We start from the raw sequence: 18,146 nt of genomic DNA on the forward strand, positions 1-18,146 counted from the left end.
AGGATATCTTCATCTACAAATAACAGAAACCTAATTCTAACTGACTTAAACAGTAAATGGAAGTTATTGGCTCATGTAACCCAAAAGTCAAGCATTAGGGGTGGGTTTTAGGTGTGGTGTGATCAGGGCACTGGCTCCATCTTTCTGCAATTCTCTTAGCTCTGCCCTTCTTCTGGTTCCATCTGTAATCAGGTTGGAGTCCTGAGGAAAGCATAGTGGGTATGGCACTCCCAGGTCTCTCTGCTGTAGCCCACATGTTTCAGAGCAAAAATAAGGTCCTCTCTTCCCAATCATTAACAAGAGTCCCACCTTTCACTCTGAACAACCAGAACCAAGCTCTGTAGCCAAGGCAACGTCATACACTGACTGAGTTACTACTGCCCATCCGTGCATCAGTCACATTGGCCACATCTACTTCTGGATCATTTACACTCCAAAGAAAGAAAAGTATATTTCTTTAAAAGTATTCCAGGGGCTTCCCTGGTGGCGCAGTGGTTGAGAATCTGCCTGCCAATGCAGGGGACACGGGTTCGAGCCCTGGTCTGGGAAGATCCCTCATGCCACGGAGCAACTGGGCCCGTGAGCCACAATTACTGAGCCTGCGCGTCTGGAGCCTGTGCACCGTGATGAAGAGTGGCCCCCGCTTGCCACAACTAGAGAAAGCCCTCGCACAGAAATGAAGACCCAACACAGCCATAAATTAATTAATTAATTAATTAAAAAAAAAAAGTATTCCAAAATTCAGATTTTGCTATAATTCAGACAGTTCTTCCAATTATTATGACTGAGGTTCTTTAGTCAGGGGTCAGCAACTTTTTCTTAAAGAGCCAGACAGTATATATTTTACACTTTGTGGGCCAAGTGGCAAAACAGAGGCTATTAATGTAGGTACTTTTGTAACCATTTAAAATGTAATGATTTTTAAATGCAGAAAAAAATTCTTGGCTTAAGGGCTGTAAAACAAACAAACAAACAGATGGCTGGCCAGATCTTGCTCCAGGGCTATAGTTTGTTGACTCCTTCTCTGGAGCAATAGCTAAAAAGATATTAAGAAGCTGACTAAATGGTAGGATTTAGAATTTTAAAAAATATATAATAAATTTATTTCCATTTGGTAAAAAATTACATGTAAAAAAATGGAAAAGGAAATTTTAAAGGATATATATGATAAAAAGAAATTTAGGAAATTTGAGCTAACATTTTCCTTGACCTAAGAAGATGACACTTCACTTTTAGAATTAGATTCAAGTTGTATAGATACAAGTCAGGTAGTAAATATCTTAGGCTCTGCAGTCACTCAGTCTCTGTCACAACTACTCAGTTCTGTGGCTATAGTGTGAAAGCAGCCAGGGACAGTAGGTAAATGAATGGGCGTGGCTGTGTTCCAATAAAACTTTATTTACAAAAACAGGTAATAGGCTGGATTTGGCCCATGGGCCTTAGTTTGCTGGCCCCTGCTTTGCAGTCTCTTTGATTTTTTTACTGCAATTTAAGAATACCACCACCAAAAGGTGGTGGTCCCTTTATCATGTCTTCTTAGCCTGAAACACCAGATACACAGTTTCTAGACATTAGCACTCTGTCTTAATAACTAACACTAAAATAGAATTCGACTTAAATGGTTAAATAGAAACACAGTGAAATTAAAGAACATGATTTTAAAGGAATGGTCCTAAGATCAAAATTTTGATAAAGTCCTCCAAGGTAACCATAGCATTGGGTTGGTGGTCCAAGATTTAAAATATACATTTTTAAAGATTATGCATATATTCTTGTACCTTTTTCAATGATCACTAACTGGTTATTACTCAAGTTCTATATGTAGAAACTTGATTAGACACTGCTTTGTAGCTAACCACATTAGCTTAACTTAGTTAGGCTTAAATTCCCTTAGCTTAGAGTAAAAGCCCACAGTTTCACGCTCCCCTTCACCTTCACAGCTCCAGTTTCAAGGCGCCTCATGTGAAGAGCACTGTAACTTTTCACCGTGGCAGCTACGGGTACTTCAGCACAGGGGAGAGTTGCTGGCACTACCCTCTTCCGTGGCGTTACTGTGGAAATGATTCCACACCGGTTTCCACGATCTGCTCTCCATCCCAATGTCCTAGTGGGCTGCTCCAGCTCACACGTCGCCATCTCCCACCAGAATTGCTACTGCTCTCCCGTCTCCAATCTTCCTTCACGCGGCTGCCAGCGTCACTCTCCTGAAAACCTCTCAGCGCTCCACGTAGTCTACAGCCTCAGGACCCATGCTTCCGCTACACTGGGCCATATGCCTTTCTGTGAACCTGCCACCACCAAGTCAAATCCCCCCTCTGCTTATGCTGTTCCTTTAGCAAAGAACACAGAGCCCCACCTCTATTGAAAACCAGCCACAAGGGGCATCCCAAACTCCACAGACCCCAGGAAACCTTCCCTGATCTTTAAGTCAGAGTTAGGTGCTCTCACCTCTAAACTCCCAAGGCGCTTTCTTTCAATTCTCCTTTCATTCCTCCAGCATTAGAGTCAATCATTGAACAGTGCTTCTAAAACTCTGTGTGAATTCAAATCACTTGGATACCTTATAAAAATGCAGATTCTAATTCAGCAGGTCTGAGGTGGAGCGTGAGATCCTGCATTTCTAACAAGCTCCCAGGTGATACTGACGCTGCTGGTCTAGGGACCACACTTGAGCCTCAGAGCCTGACATGCTGGTAAGGTTCTCATGGACAGGGTCCATGTGTGTATCTCCCAACCCCGCTAGCGCAGGGCTTTGCTTATCAACAAATTCTTATCGAATGGAAGCTGTCAAATAAGGTGGGATTCTACAAAGTCATTTTGATCAATGACTGTCTTTTCCAAATGCAAACAGTTTCTCAGCCACATTTACTTAATTTCTTAAAAGAATAATGACTTCATTATTTTTGAAAAAATGATATATTTATTATTTTTTAAGGCCAGGCAATATAAGAAGTACAAAGAAGATTTAGAAAACCATCTAAGATCCCACCATCCAGAAATAAATATCGTTAATATGTGGCAAACATCATTCCAGACATATTTTGCATATATTCAGATGAAAAGATAAAAGAATGAAAGAACAGAAGGGCGACTTGGAGGGAAGGGCAGATAAAAGATACATATAAATGGGATCACACCATACGTGTCATTGTAATTAAAAACTATGAAGTATAAATTTTACTTGAATATGACAGAGACACAGAAATTGAGGTGAAACTGAAGGAATTGTAGAACTTCAGATGAATGGGTCTTCACAAGAGACATTAGTTTCTAAAAGATCTCTCTAAAGTTAAGAAAAGAATGAAAAACATTAGGAGGCTGAAATCACTCTTTTTTAACTATATATTTCAATTTCAGACTGTAGCTACTGACAAATCTATTCCCTACTATGAAGTGAACCAATTAGTACTCACACTTCCTCCCAAGTACCAGTTTTGGTTCTTTATGCTAATATTACACTGTCAAGGTTTCCGTTCCATAACCATCGTTTTCAGAGTTGTTTAGCTTTAATTCAGTATGAAAACAAAGTCAGTACTCACCATGAATGCTTTTACCATAGCTTCTCCATTTAAGTTCTGAATTTTTTTTTTTTTAATTTTATTTATTTATTTATTTTTGGCTGTGTTGGGTCTTCGTTTCTGTGAGAGGGCCTTCTCTAGTTGCGGCAAGTGGGGGCCACTCTTCATCGCGGTGCGTGGGCCTCTCACTATCACGGCCTCTCTTGTTGCGGAGCACAGGCTCCAGACGCGCAGGCTCAGTTGTTGTGGCTCACGGGCCCAGTCGCTCCGCGGCATGTGGGATCTTCCCAGACCAGGGCTCGAACCCGTGTCGCCTGCATTGGCAGGCAGATTCTCAACCACTACGCCACCAGGGAAGCCCTAAGTTCTGAATTTTGACTCATCATTTTGTTGTCAAAAAGTTTTCTAGAAAGTGCATGAGTACCATAGTCCCCAAATGCATTCGCATTTGAAAATGTCTGTTGCCTTTTTGCTGAAGGAACTTGGCTGGCAATATAATTCTTGGGTTATCCTTCTTGTACTTAGGACTTCATAAGCCTTACTCCACTGTCTTCTGGCACCGAGAGGAGCTCTAACAAAGCCAGAGGCAGCCTGCCTTTTTTTCCTTCTATGTGACTTGCTTGTTCAGCCTGATGGCCAGAGGATACCTTCTCGCATTTACCCACCCAATCAACAATTACTAATGGAGTCTGTACTATGTACTGGGTAGCATTCCAGTGCTGAGCACTATTGGAGATGTCTTAGTGTGGATTATTCCATACCAAATTTTGTTGGGACATGATGTGTCCATTTGAGCTTCAGATTCAAATGTTTATTTCAGAAAGTTGTCTTCTATTATGTTGATATTTTTCTTTTCATTATCTCTGCCGTTCTCAGTGGGTTGTTGTGAATATTAAATGAGTTAATACATGTAAATCACTTGGAAGAGTGCCTAGCACTTAGTCAAAGTAAGATGGAGGAGGGGGAGGGGGAGGGGCAGGACGAGGACGACTTTCCTCTTCAGGAATACAAGTGTCATTCCTTCCATACCCATCTCAATCTCTCTGATCATTTTTCTATTTTCTTATTCATTTCTTTATGTATGATTTCCTCTAGCTTATCCACCATGTCTGATTGCATTTTCAGCTGCTTTTATTCTCACTTTTAATTTCTAATGTGGCTTTTCTCTCCATGTTTATACATTTTTCTTTCATTTCTTTTTTGAGAAATGTGAGCATATTTTCATTCTTTATGTGGGCTTAAAATCTCTAATTTGAATTCTTATAACCCAACAAAGTGCTCTTTTCCTCTTTTTTTTAAAAAGAGGGTAACAACATTATCTATAATTTCTTTGACACTATGGACAATTGTTTTAACTCTCCTTATTCTTGGAGGGTAGTTCCTTTTGCGATCCATTTCCTTCATCTGTCTTTTGTTATGTTCCTTACAAAGCCCATGCTCAAGTTCCATGTTAACTCTTGTGCTAACATTATTTATCTTGAAACAGAGCCATGTATTTGTTGAAGAATGAAAATGGTCCATGGAGGGAGAGAACTGGGGTGCTCAGTAGCTTCAACTTTAGTTTTCCTGAATATCCATCCACCAGGTCTGTTATTTTTCTTGACCTGCAGTGTGTGTTCCCTTGGTTTGTATGTACCAGGTTTCATGACTCACAGAAAAGCCCCTTTACAGGCTAGGTTCCTTGGGTTTTAATCTATCAAACTCCCTCCCCCATAAACACACACACCAACTGGCTGGATCACAGGAAACGAGGAGAGCGTGTCACCCTCAGCTCCATTCTCCCCGTGTCACTTCACACTCTGGATCTTTTTCTTTTTTTTTTTTGGCCGTGCCGCACAGCTTATGGGATCTTAGTTCCCTGACCAGGGATTGAACCTGGGCCCTCAGCAATGAAAACACGGAGCCCTAACCACTGGACCACCAGGGAATTCCCCACACTCTGGATCTTGAAGGGGGCCTCTACTGTGGCTTCCCCACTTCTCCTGTGGCCTGCCCACATCCTTAGATCTCATTTCTTTAATTAAAGACTACTGGATACACCTTTCTTAACTAAGAGACTCGCTTTTAGTGAGATTTGTTTCTTGCTCAAGTCTGAGGAGGTGTCTGCTCTCAAATTACCCCCTTGTCCTCATCTATATTTCATAAAGTCTAGCAGGTTAACTAGATTCTTTTGGTTGCAATATTCCAAGTGACATAAACCTAATCTTAAGTACCATAAGCTGTTCCTGTCAAAATAAATCAATAAAGGAAAGAAGAAAGAAAGATAAAAAAGGAAAGAAAAGAAAAAGGAAGGAAAGAAGGAAGGAAGAAGAGTGCAAGAGAGAGAGAAAGAAAAAGGAACATATTGGCTCATGAAACAGAGCAGTCTGCAGTGTGGATGTGGCGGCCTCAGGCACAGCTGGATCTAGGGGTTTATATGTCATCCTTGAACTCAGTCACTGTCTCCATTCCTCGGCTCTGTTTGTTTATATATCACTTCCCAGACAGACTCACCCTCCACAAGGCAATGAAATAGCCACTGTTGGCTATAAAGACAACATCATCTTTATAGCTTGTGAACCTGGAGGAAGAGCACTTTCCCCAAAAGCTTTGGCAAAAGTCCCAGGGAAGGATTCAATTGGTCTGGCTTGGATCATGTACCCACCTCTGAACCAACTGCTGTCATTTCACAGCCTATAGTGAGTGCTGGGAGGAGATGGAAGTGAAGGAGCACAGTTTTTCCCACTTTATAGATTAGAAAACTGACCCCCTGAAAGTGTTCAGAGACTTGTCAAAGAACATACAGCTGAATCAAGTGGCTGAGAGAGAACCAATCCTAAATCCACAGACTCTGGCCCCGCAACAAAGAGTTCTTGACTCTCCACAACTGACTGCTGTTGGGCTTTCCTCCTAAAAATCACATTTCCAAACCACGAGAGTTTGAACAATATTTATACAGAAAGCCTTAAAAGGTTTTAAAAAGCAGATGTATAAAGGGGTTCATCAGATAGACCCAGTGGATGGATGATGGATGGAGAGATACACACATACATATTCTAATGGAAGCTATTTTCAAAACATATGGCAACATAAAGTAAGGGAAGACGGGGTGTTGCTAAGAGCAGGCCTGCCAAACCTTGACTGAATCCTCAAACGGACACATGGGCTGTCGTAATTGGCACGCTGTTTGAAGACGACAGTTCAATAAGGGCTGGAGATTGCATTCTCTTCTGGAAAGTTAGAGAGTGCTCCCTCCCCGCCCCCCGCCCACCTTGCTGGCAATGACGCCTTGCTTAGCAAGTCCTTTTTCCATCATGACCAGCATAAAGTTAAACTCCAGTCCATCCCAGGTCTGAGCTTATTCTAAATTAAAGGTTTCCCTAAAATCAACGTGGTTTCACTGAATTAAAACTACTCCTTTCTCTCCCTGGCCCAAGAAGCCCTGACATGAAGGTGGAGGCTCCCACCTCCAGGGTCCTTGCTGGACTGGCAGCAAGGACCCTGCGCTGGTCCTACCCAGCAAGGAACATGACCTCACTTCCTCTGTCCCCTTTACAGAAGCGGCTCACACTCCTTCTCAGCCCTCCACCCGCTGTCAGCTCCTGCTGCCCCCTTTTCCAGTTACGCAACCCCTTCCCTCCCTTCTCCTACCAGCCCAGTTCACTGACAAGAGTCTTCATTTTCCACTTGCTGGTGTAAACATGAAAACATGTGAATTGAGGGTAGGGCTTTAGCATCAAGACTGGGAATACTCCACTGCAGAGCAAAGATCATTTCTTGGAATTATTCACTTAAATGTTTACCAGAAACAACTATCAAGTGTTCCAGATTGATTCACAAATGTAATTAGTGAAAGAACTGCGAACAGTTTCCATTTTCTGGTTTGTTTTAATACTACTGTATAAAAATATTTTGTGGGGGAATCACCTCAACAAAACTCCCATCCAATGATTAAAGGAGGTAAAGATTCCGGAAGCCAAAATGTTACTGGAAGTTAAACTTGCCAGGGTGTATGGCAAACCCAAAACAGACACAATCACTATACGATGCAAAAGCCATCCTAACAAGGCAAAAAGAAAACAATTAGTGCTGCCGCCTGTGCCTCATAACTTTGGACAGTCAGGAAGAAGTGCCTCCAGTCCCTAATTGATTTCTCCTTTGCTGTTCGTGGGATAAAATATGTAATTGAAAATGCCTTTGCTGTCCCAGACTGAGGAAGACATAATGAACCCTGGCTTGCCAGATTATTCTGCAACATCTGAAGGCTTGGGAAAAAAAAAAAAAAAAAAAAGAAAACAGCTCTTGTCTGGTTTTTCCTAGTCAACTTTAATTACTGTAAGGATGGGTGCAGCAAGATAAATGTTTCCTTTTCAGTTCAGTGCTGAAAGAAACACAAGTTTTCCTGCTGCCTTTTATGTTTAAGCTCTGAGGTCCGCAGCCTATTCTTATTCACTAACTGGAAAAGATTTGTCGCAATGGCTAGTTTGATGTTTTCTGCTCAACTCCCAAAGTCCCAATTTGAAGTCCTCTTCCACTTAAGGAGACATTTCATTTTTACTTTAATTTAAAAAATGTTCTGAATGCAAAGTGACATTACAAGGACTACTAGGTTGCCTAATATAAATTCTGTGTGTGCGAAGCTCTTCAGGCTGTGTCAGCAGACAAGGTCAGTTCAGCTAAACTAACCAGCTGCCAAGCAGCCAGTAGGGGTGGGAGGAGTTTTAAGCACACGACATGTGGACAAGCCAAAGTCAGACCCAAATCTAAGTGAGGGCAACAAGCATTTGGTCTTAAAATGGCCCATGGAATTTAATCTTGTTGAGCAAATTCGAACTGGGCAGTTGCCCACAATGACCCAATGGAAAGTCATAGAAAAATATCTCTAACTGAGTGCCCCTGTCCAGTGCAAGACCTTCTGCCTATCTTAGCATCACTACTGACTGGGACTGGAAAACAGAGCCTGCTCTATTCCCCACCCTGGTTCCCCAGTTAGTCAAGGCTTCTTTAGGAAAATACCAGTGTAAGAATTCACACAGTCCATACAGCGAACATTCTCTACAACGTCTTAATATGGTAGGAAGATTGCTCCTCAATTTTCTAGGGGAAGTCTAGAAAGCCCTATACAGGAACACAGTATGAATTTAGGGGTTCCTAGATGGGATGGGGGTGAAAGGATCACAGACTGGGGTGAAAAAAGCCTTATCTAGGAACATGGTATGAAATAGAGTAATCCTCAATCATTCATTTTATGAGGGATTAGTAGTGAGATATCATAGATAAGAGAAATCCATAGGACTCTCCTGTTTTAACTATTAGTTTCCAAAATAAATATTCTAATCCAAGTTTCTACTGGAGAATAAAATAAATCAAGTGTCCACTCTTTGGTGGAGTCAACAACAGCGAACTAACCTAAAGGGAGGTAATGAGACATTCCAGCCCGGGCAAGAATCCCAAGTAACACAAACAGAATCATCAGTCATCACTCAAGGGCTCGCTGGAACAGCCCAAATAAAGCAGAGACGTTATTCTGACAGTCCTATCAAAGCAGCATTTTGGCAGGTATGAATGTTTTCCTGAGGATTAAAGAGGGAGATGTAAAATCAACCCCATTCAGCTGTGAGAAGAAATCTCTCCTACTCATGCATCATTAACTTAAATTTTGTTTATATAAAAGGGGAAAATGCAAATCAATCATCTACATAAGACAGAGAGCAAACTGGTAAATGACATAGTTGTCCTGATCGGAAAGTTAAATGAAAAGAATACTGACCCTCCACTTCTGAGATGAGGTGGCAAGGATGCTGTCCCTTTGAAAATTTCTTGCTCCTTGATTTCACCGAAGTCTCCGTCATACGTTAGCTGAAGTGGGTGACTCAAGTGGCCAATGGCATTTGATTCTGTTAAATAAATCCCATGTACTTTCACCACAGAGTCCCCCATCGTAACTGTTTCTTTGGATTCCACTCTCTTCTTTGCTGTAATAACCAAGGAAACGTTTTGTCAAAGCATTTCTTATTTTAGGAATCACTATCTTTCAATATTTTTTTCAATCCAAGAATTTATACAATTTTAAAACTACATATGACTTACAGTAATCAAGTCTGGAATTGTATTGATAAAACCTCCCTGAACATATGCAAAACCTCACCACTATTTTAGGTTTGACATCATCAATATAGCAGGTAAAAATGAATAGACTCTTAGCTCTATTAGCTTTGAGTCTACCTGTAGGTAAATACTCGAATTGAGGTTTATGAACTACCGAAGTCCACATAAACACTTCTGTGTCCCGTAACAATTCTTCTTCCTGAATTTGATCATGTTAGTAATTTTTCATTCAGAAATATTTACTGAGCGCCTTCCTGATGTCAGGCACTGTCCTAAGCACTTGGGATGCATTAGTGACAGAACAAAGATCCTTGCCCTCATAGGGCTTACATCCTAACAGTACACCTGTTTACACAATAGACAATAAGTAACAGACCATAATAAATGAAGTACATAAGATAATAAGTGCTATGGAAAAAAGCAAAAGTAGAAAAGTGGAGAAGGGTAAAAGGGGATTGGGAATTGGGGCAGGTAGCAATTTTGAACAGGTGGGCATGGCAGGCAAATCCTTACTGGAGGTAAGGCATCAAGCCATCAGATGATGAGGGACAGTATTTCCAGCACAGGAGACAGCTGGTGCGGAGGCCCAAAGGCAGGAGTGTGCCTGGCATGCTCAAGTGGCGTGTGTGACGGGAGGGGGAGGAGAAAGGTGATCAGAGGAGCAGAGGCCGGCTCTTGGAGGCCCAGCAGACGACTCCCAGGCGGGGACACAGGAGGGCACTGAAACACTTAGAAGGCTTTCTAAAAAGGAATAAGATAAAGTTGCAAAAAAGAAGTCCAGTCTCTGAACTGAAACACCTACTGTGTTTACGGCTACAGATCCTTAGACTTAAAATACAACACTGTTTCTTTATCAGCAAATTGACGTTAGGAATAGCTTACCCACGATGCTGCTGCTATACTCTAGTCCGTGATAAAATATGTTTTTCAAAGGGGCAAGAGGGATGACCTTCATATAGAGAAATAGTTTCGCAAGCTTTTCCAAAATGACTCAAGGTTTCCTTTTCTGCACTTGAACCATCAAACCAATACAAACCAACAATAACAAAACCACCTCATCTGCTCCTCTGACTAAGCTCTGTGCTCTCCAAACACTGGATTTTACAACAGAAAGGAGCCTTAGAGATTGGCTAGCCTAACCTTCATTTTTCAGATGAGAAAATTGAGAACCCAAAAGGTAAGGTGACCGGTCTAAGGTCACAGAGCAGGTTCGGGGAGAGCCGGGACTGTATGGTGGGGAGAGCACGGGCTTGGCATTCCATCAAACTTGGGGTCAAGTACAGGCTGTGTGATGCAGGCAGCTCACTCAGCTTCTCTCCCCTTCCTCAAGTGGTCCCAAGTGATACGGCCTGGTAAAGTGACTTCCGTGGTGCTAGCACACTCAAAACCTAGAAGTCATGATCATTATTATTAATGGAACCCACGAATCCTGACTTCTAGTCCAGGGCTCTCTCCACAGCACCGGACAACCTTAAATATCTTTAGGACTGAATTACAAAGCACATACTTCATTTTAGATTACAAAGCATTGTTAGCCTGTCCCTATATTTTAGTATTCGTTTCTTTCACTCCACAAATATTTATGAAGCATCCACTGCCGTGTGCCAGATGCCGTTCCAGGGGCTGGTGGTCCAGTGGTGAACTGAGAAGTCCCAGCCACCATGGAGCTTCTGTTCTAGAGGGAAAAATGCAACCCTACTTGTGGACGGAGGAGCTGCAGCCCCTCTGTCTTCACAATCTACTGGAGCGAGCTGTCAGTTATTACTACAGCGAAGAGTGGCCCCGGGGCTCACTCTTACTCCTCCTGGATGTCCACCATTCAACTGAACATGAGTAACAATGCTCTGGGTCTCTCTGGAAAATATGTGCAGCATGTTGTACTAATTTTGTAACAGATCATGGTACACTTCAAAAGGATTCTACAACCAGTCGCCTTACCGTGTAGGAACTGTCCTGTTTCACAGATAGTTTCTTTGGCACTTACTATAGACTATACCCCGTTTCAAGCTGTCGGGCTTCAAATAGAGAAAACCCCTTTTCCTACTGAAGTTGTTCAGTCTAGTAGGGGAAACAGAGAGGCAGATGCATCCAGACAGAGATGCAGTACAGTGTGGTCTGCGCCAGGTAAGGACGAGTAAGAGAGCAGGGGAGTCCTGAGGGGTTGGAGTTGGTCAGGGAAAGATTCATAGAGAAGGTGGAGCCTGAAAAGCATTCCAAAGGGTTAACAGGAGGCCAAAAAAAAGTTCTGAGAAAAGGGAACAAAAGTCTGGCATGAGAGTCAGCTTCAAGTGTGTCCAAGCTGTACAGTCAAGCAGGGCCCCATGCTTAGAAGGGCCTTGCACTTGGTTTAACGCTGTGCTGTTGCCATCTTGAAATTCTAAACAATTTTTGAACAAAGAGCTCCACATTCTCACTATGCACTGGGTCCAGCGAATTATATAGCAGAGACTGCATGAGGCATGAAACAGCAGGTTGGGTGTGGGGAACTGCAAGGGTTCCATATTGCTGGTGCGCAGACCAGGGGCAGGGGGTGTAGGCAGACAAAGGAGAGGGGCGAGAAGGGCCTGGAATGTTAGGCTGGGGCAGAACTATGCACGCTGGACAGTGAAGACTTCATCCCCTGGACCAGGAGTCAGCAAACTGCAGCCCCACCAAATCTGGTCTGCCGCCTGTTTCTGTATAGTCTGCAAGCTAAGAATGGCTTTTATATTTTTAAATGGTTGAGAAAAAGAAATCAAAAGAACAATATTTTGTAACATGTGAAAATTATATGAAATTCAAATTTTAGTGGCCATAAATCAGTCTATGGTTGATTTCCTGCTGCAGTGGCAGAGTTGAGTAGATTGAACAGAGACTCTATGGCCCACTAGGTCTAAAATATTTACTCTCTGGCCCTTTACAAAAGAAGTTTGCCAACTTCTGCGCTAGGTCGGGGTTTCCCGAACTGTGTTCTCCAAAAGACAGATTCCACAGTCAAGTAGGTTTGTAAAATGCTGGGCTGAATTAAAATGAAACAGGTGACTTTACTAGATGGCCTTCCCCACCCTTTAATATGCTCACGTGCACTGTGGCTCTCCAGGAGGGAGAGGAAGTAGGCACAGATTGAGCACAGGACCCTTTCTCCAAGGAAGAGCTATTAATATTTTTGCCAAAAGTGTTCCCTGGAACTGTTTGGCAAGCACTCCTTTAGGCACGGGGGACCCTCTGAAAGGTTTTCAGCAAGAAGATGATGCAATCTAATTTTTATTTGCTTCCTGACCTCTTGTCCCTTATGGCACACGGAGAGAAAACCATCATCTTTCATGGCCCACTGGGATGAAGGGACAAGGCCGCTGCTCACAGCCATGTCTGCGTGGGCGCTTGGTGCCCACGCTCTGCTGGCTGCTCCAAGGGCCAGGGTCCTTGTGTTGACCCACCTGCAGCCCCCCAGCGAGCGGGGGGTGGAGCAGGACAGGAGCACTGGACGACCAGGGACAAGGCAAGAGGTGATAAAAGCAGTGCGGCAGTGGTGGGATGGAGAATACAGACCCGGGGATATTTAGGAAGCCCACGTAGGAAGCCTGTCCGTGGTGGCTAAGATGACAGAGATCGTGAGAAGGTGGAGCCCGCACTGAGGTCTCCGTCCAGCTGGAGTAACGGGAGGTGGTGGGGGGAGGCGTTAGCAACACGGTCACCTCCAGCCAAAAACCCTATTTGAACACAAGCGATTAAATTGCTGGCCCTACGAACATGACGACACACATCTCTTCTTTCACTTTCTTCAAACAGGAATTCCAAACCTGCCACCGCACCCCCAGCCCTGCCTGGGGAGGTGTCAGCTACTAATGACTTCACACCAGGGGCAGGGACACTCCCTCTGTCTCAGTCTCCACCACAGGCCTTTACAGCCTGTTACCCAACAAAGGATACCTTTTCTAAACAACAGGGACTCTGAAACAAGCCCAGGGAGCTCCTGTACAAAGGACAAGGAGTCCAAGGCTGGAGCATTAGAATGGTTTTTTAAATGGGGTGATGTGTGCTTTTAAAAAGACAATGACTTTTTACTGCCTCTGTTTCCTGGGTGCTGACGCAGACCGCAGGGATGATGGGAGTGGTGAAGGGGGCAACTGCCAACAGGGTGGATGGAAGCACAGAAACAGAGATATGCTTCGGCTGGTGGGGAAACATCTGTCTCTCCTGTCACCTTCACATACATGGCAACAGCTCAGCAAGCAGCAGGATTTTCAAATGGGAGCCACCGAGAGTTAAATGTGTGCAGCATTCAGGCTCAGAAGCAAGAACATCTGATAAACAACAGCTCTGCAACCCTCACTCCAGCTCTGCCATCCTGTTTACAAGAAGTGACCCTGTTCCTATCCGAGTCTGACCTCACCCTGAACCGTGGCTCCCGAGCCCATTGCCTCTCACCTTGGCAAGGACTCGGCTCCCGTAAGTACCGATCCTTTCTGATGTAACTGGTCTGACTGGGGCCCTGGTGGTGCAACGTCTGAAAAGTTCCTCGGGTGAGTCTAAACGTGCAGCTACTATTAAGAAACAGAAATCAGATGATGTCTCTCCCTTGCTTAAACCCTGCCTTGGCTTTTCACTGCAGGAAGAATAAAGTCCTGGCCATGTCCCCCCTGGCCCGGCCCTGAATGGGCCCTGTGTCCTCAGCTCCCTCCCCCTTCCAGCCACATGGGCCTTGGGGTCCACCAGCCAAGTCTGCGTCCATCTCCGGCCTCAGCTTCAGCCTGGGCACTGTGTTTACAGATTTCCACCCGGCTGCCTTCTCCTCATTATTCACATTTCAACTCAGAGGCCACCTCCTTAAGGACACCTTCCAGAGGTGACACGATTCCTCCTGCCACAGTCACTCCCCAGCCCAGCATCTAGCTCACCCTCTTCTTAGCACTCTGAACCCAACTGTCTTAGTTCTTGGCTTTCCAGTTTATTGCCTGTCTCCCCTCACAAGCTCTTTGCGGGCAGGACTCTGCTGGCCTAGACTGGTACCTGGCAGTTAGTAGGGGCTCAATAAATATCTGATTGACTGTTAGAAAAGAAACAAATTGGGACATCAAGGTAAAGCAGATTGCCTAATTACACACTCCATACGCCACTGAGGTGTGGCACGCACACCCTGCGCTGCCTCTGTCTTTTCCTTTCTCCTTGATTCTACCTCTTCAGCTGTGTCAGGGATCACTAGGGACCAGACAGGAAAATGAGAGCAGTGGGCTGGGGAGACATGGGGACTGCAGATCACATCCCGGGCTAACGGGGCTGGGGACTACTCAGCTCAATCACTCCCCATGGGGGCTGCACAGAAAGCGGGCCCAGCACTGCCAGATCTTCCAATTTTTCACAAAAAGTCATACATCTAGATTCTTCCATGAGATCTTCTACATTTAAATGTTGGTGACTAATTAAAAGAAAAGGCTTGTATGTCAAACAAGTAGGATCCTAAGGTGGTGGCCTGTAACTTTTGGGATCATCTTCAGATTATCTCCTCTCTGTGAGTGTAAACCTATCCCTCCTCTTCATCAATCCTGTTGACTGAAGGAGGGCCAATTCTATCAGCCCCTGTTAAAGTGGATTTCTAACTTTTGGGGCTACATATAGTAATGATAAATTTGTAATATAAATATGATGTATAGTAAACTTGTAACATGATCCTGAACACACATGTACGTGACTGAAGTAAAGTCCTTGAAGCCATACTAACATTTATTGTCTGCAATGTGCCCTGATATTTTCCATTCTATTTTATTCTACTTCATTGTTTTAAATGCTGGTGTGATCCACTAAATTGATTGTCATCCCACTAATGGGACATTTCCTACAGTTTGAAAAACAGTGTGCCCTGGACAGGGGGTGATTCCAATTATTGGGGGCATTCCTTAGGATTTGAGGTTTTTAGCTTCTCTGTTTCCAGGTTTAGATACATGCCAGCACTTCTGTGGCCACAGGATAAGCCCCATTTAACTTGTGCTTACATTTTCACATGGGATCAGAAAGGTATTTTCAAAGACCTAAGCTTAGTGTACGTTACATGAATCTTAAATATGCCTAATGAAATTAACAACTTCTTGAACTCTAATTTAGAAATGATTTCCAATATATCAATAGGTGAACGCATTCATTAAAGAACACTTATCCTAATATTCTTTTTCTACCAAGTAACTTTTTTTTAAAAAACCTTATATTTAGGTATTCTTTATAAACACCCATAAAATGTTTCTTAACCAGCTTTTGCACAATATTAACTAAGTTAACATAAAAAATCATGTGCAGTTTGAAAAGAATCATATAAAAATAACTCTTGTGTGCAAACTCAAGAAACATGCTTGCCACCAGGTTTTAAAGGATGTTATGTGGCCTTACGCTGAGCAGGAGGAAGGGTCCTGTCTGGCAGAAGAGCCCCCTGCGAGGCCGCCCTGAGTAAGCGCGCCCGGGCACTGCTTATCCTTCTAATCTTCGCGGGGTCCACTGGGGGTTTTGGAAAGGAAGGGCAGGGATCCTCTTCTGTGGCAGGAGATGCTGGAGCTTTTGGTTTCTGGAAAGAGATTTTTTTAAATGATTGGCATGAGTTTGTCTTGAGTAAGACTCACCACCCGGAGCTGGCCCTGACACTTCCAGAGGAGCACAGGGCTTCCTGCCTGGCTTCTCCCCAGCCCCCTGGTTCTCCGTCTCATTGGCCCACCTTACTTAATGTGTTAGGTATATAACACTTTTTCATTTTTTTGTCAATTATATTGTATGAAATACTCTACTGTCCTGCTTAGTGTATTTGAAAAAAAAGGTTTACCCATGTCAGCAAACAGATCTCTATAAGAGACTATAAAATATGGTATAGTACATTCAACATACTTTGTAAATTTTTGTGTTCGATTCAGCTCAGAAAACATTTATTGGGCACCCATATGTGCCAAGAACTGTGTGGAATTTGAATACTACCCTTATATATTTTGGACTCGACAGAAGTATCTTTTTAATGATATAAAAAAATTTTAATAATGTAGATTAAAAAGTCACAAAACATAAGAGCAGTAAGTAGTCTTGGACTTATGATATGAAAATGTTTTATTTGCTACATCTCAAAAATTCTATGCTGATACCCTTAGAAAAGGGACATTACTAGCAAAATTCCAATTCCTTAAAGACTTAAAACCACCTGCACCAAGCACTGTGCCACCCAGAGCACCCTCTGGCCTAACCTCCAGATGGCAGTGGCCTCCGACCCAACCTGGGGCCGCAGCCTCACAGGGGCCTAAACTCCCACTTTTAGTGTTGCCTGGTGGTCCAAGGCAGCAAGATTATCTGTCTATGAAAGCACGATCTTATGGCAGCAAGTGCCTCTAGCTCTCTAGCCAAAACTAATCGAGTTAAAGTTCCTCAAGTCACTTACATGCTGTTGAAATGAGTGACTCTCAATCCAATGGTTAATTAACAAATTTTTTAAAAATCCAGTGTGAAATTCAAGTCAGATAATTTAGAAAAACGGGTGAGGTCATCTATCATATACGACACAGAATTTCACTCATTTTCTCATATACATTAACAGAACACAGACATCTATATTAGTGTTCTGCTCTCAAGAAGCTGCTTATTTCAATAATGATAACATATTTCAAAATATTTTTTATATCCTCTTGTTCATTTACATCTGTAAACGGTTCATAAACCAGACCAAAAAAAATTGGTTTTATGACTATAGAGATACATTCTTTTAAACACAGTTAGAAAAAGCATAAATAAAATAATCAGCATAATAGACAGGAAGAGTAAATGACTCTGAGATCAAACCCACTTACTAGTTATGTGAACTTGGGTGGGCCATTTACTTCTTTGAACTTGCCCAGCTATCAAATGGAGACAGCAGTTCCCTTCTTGCAGGGACACTGATGCATATACAAGTCTTCTTATGGAGATTCAAGATATGCTAGCTCCCTCCCTAGCATATCTCGGTAAGCTGCTCACCCTTTACGTTTTTACCAGATTTGGTTCCACGTTACTTTTAAGTCTCAAAAGCTAAGGCCCTAGATCCTGAGGCAACCTTGCTGGAAAAAAGATCCCGAATTCAGAGGGGTTTATTCTGAAGGAGACAACACTCATCTATCTGTATAAATTATATTTGTTTAATGAAGAGTCGCTTTACTTTTTAGTCTCCTTAATTTGCTGCAAAATATTCATAAGAATGTGACTTAGGCCATGAAACTAATAGTAACAAAAAAATCTAAGAGTATGATATAGGCAAATAAGTGCTTTACATTTAATTATGAAAGATGAAATACATAAGTATAACCTTCTCAATACTGAATGTGGATTCAAGGTTTTCTTATCTCAAAATGTCTGTACTCTGCAGGTACCTTGCATCTGAAACAAAGATTGAGAAGTCTGCCAAATAATAATAATGCAGACAAAGTAAATGGCTACTTTTACAGATGCCTTAACTATTAGAAATGTTTTGGGTACTAAATAAACGATCTTAGAAAATGTGGTTTTGCAACGCTAATTTTTACCCAGAAGGGAATAACTGAATTATCTCTGGATGGCAAGATAAATCCC

The 18,146-nt window shown here is 42.8% G+C and overlaps 1 protein-coding gene across 3 annotated transcripts in view; it reads right to left on the reverse strand.

Annotated features, from left to right (window-relative positions):
* ARMC2 (armadillo repeat containing 2) overlaps positions 1 to 18,146 on the reverse strand; it is a 178,362-nt gene that overhangs the window by 110,042 nt on the left and 50,174 nt on the right. For all 3 annotated transcript variants that reach the window (XM_082475150.1, XM_082475148.1, XM_082475149.1), the window contains exons 5-6: positions 15,963 to 16,134; positions 9,268 to 9,472 (exon numbers count right to left, since the gene is read on the reverse strand). In XM_082475150.1, the coding sequence (XP_082331276.1) occupies positions 9,268 to 9,472; positions 15,963 to 16,134 (377 nt within the window). The remainder of the gene's footprint in view (positions 1 to 9,267; positions 9,473 to 15,962; positions 16,135 to 18,146) is intronic.

This window comes from Balaenoptera physalus (genome assembly GCF_965194825.1).
Source record: "Balaenoptera physalus genome assembly, chromosome: 9".
Lineage (NCBI taxonomy): Eukaryota > Metazoa > Chordata > Mammalia > Artiodactyla > Balaenopteridae > Balaenoptera > Balaenoptera physalus.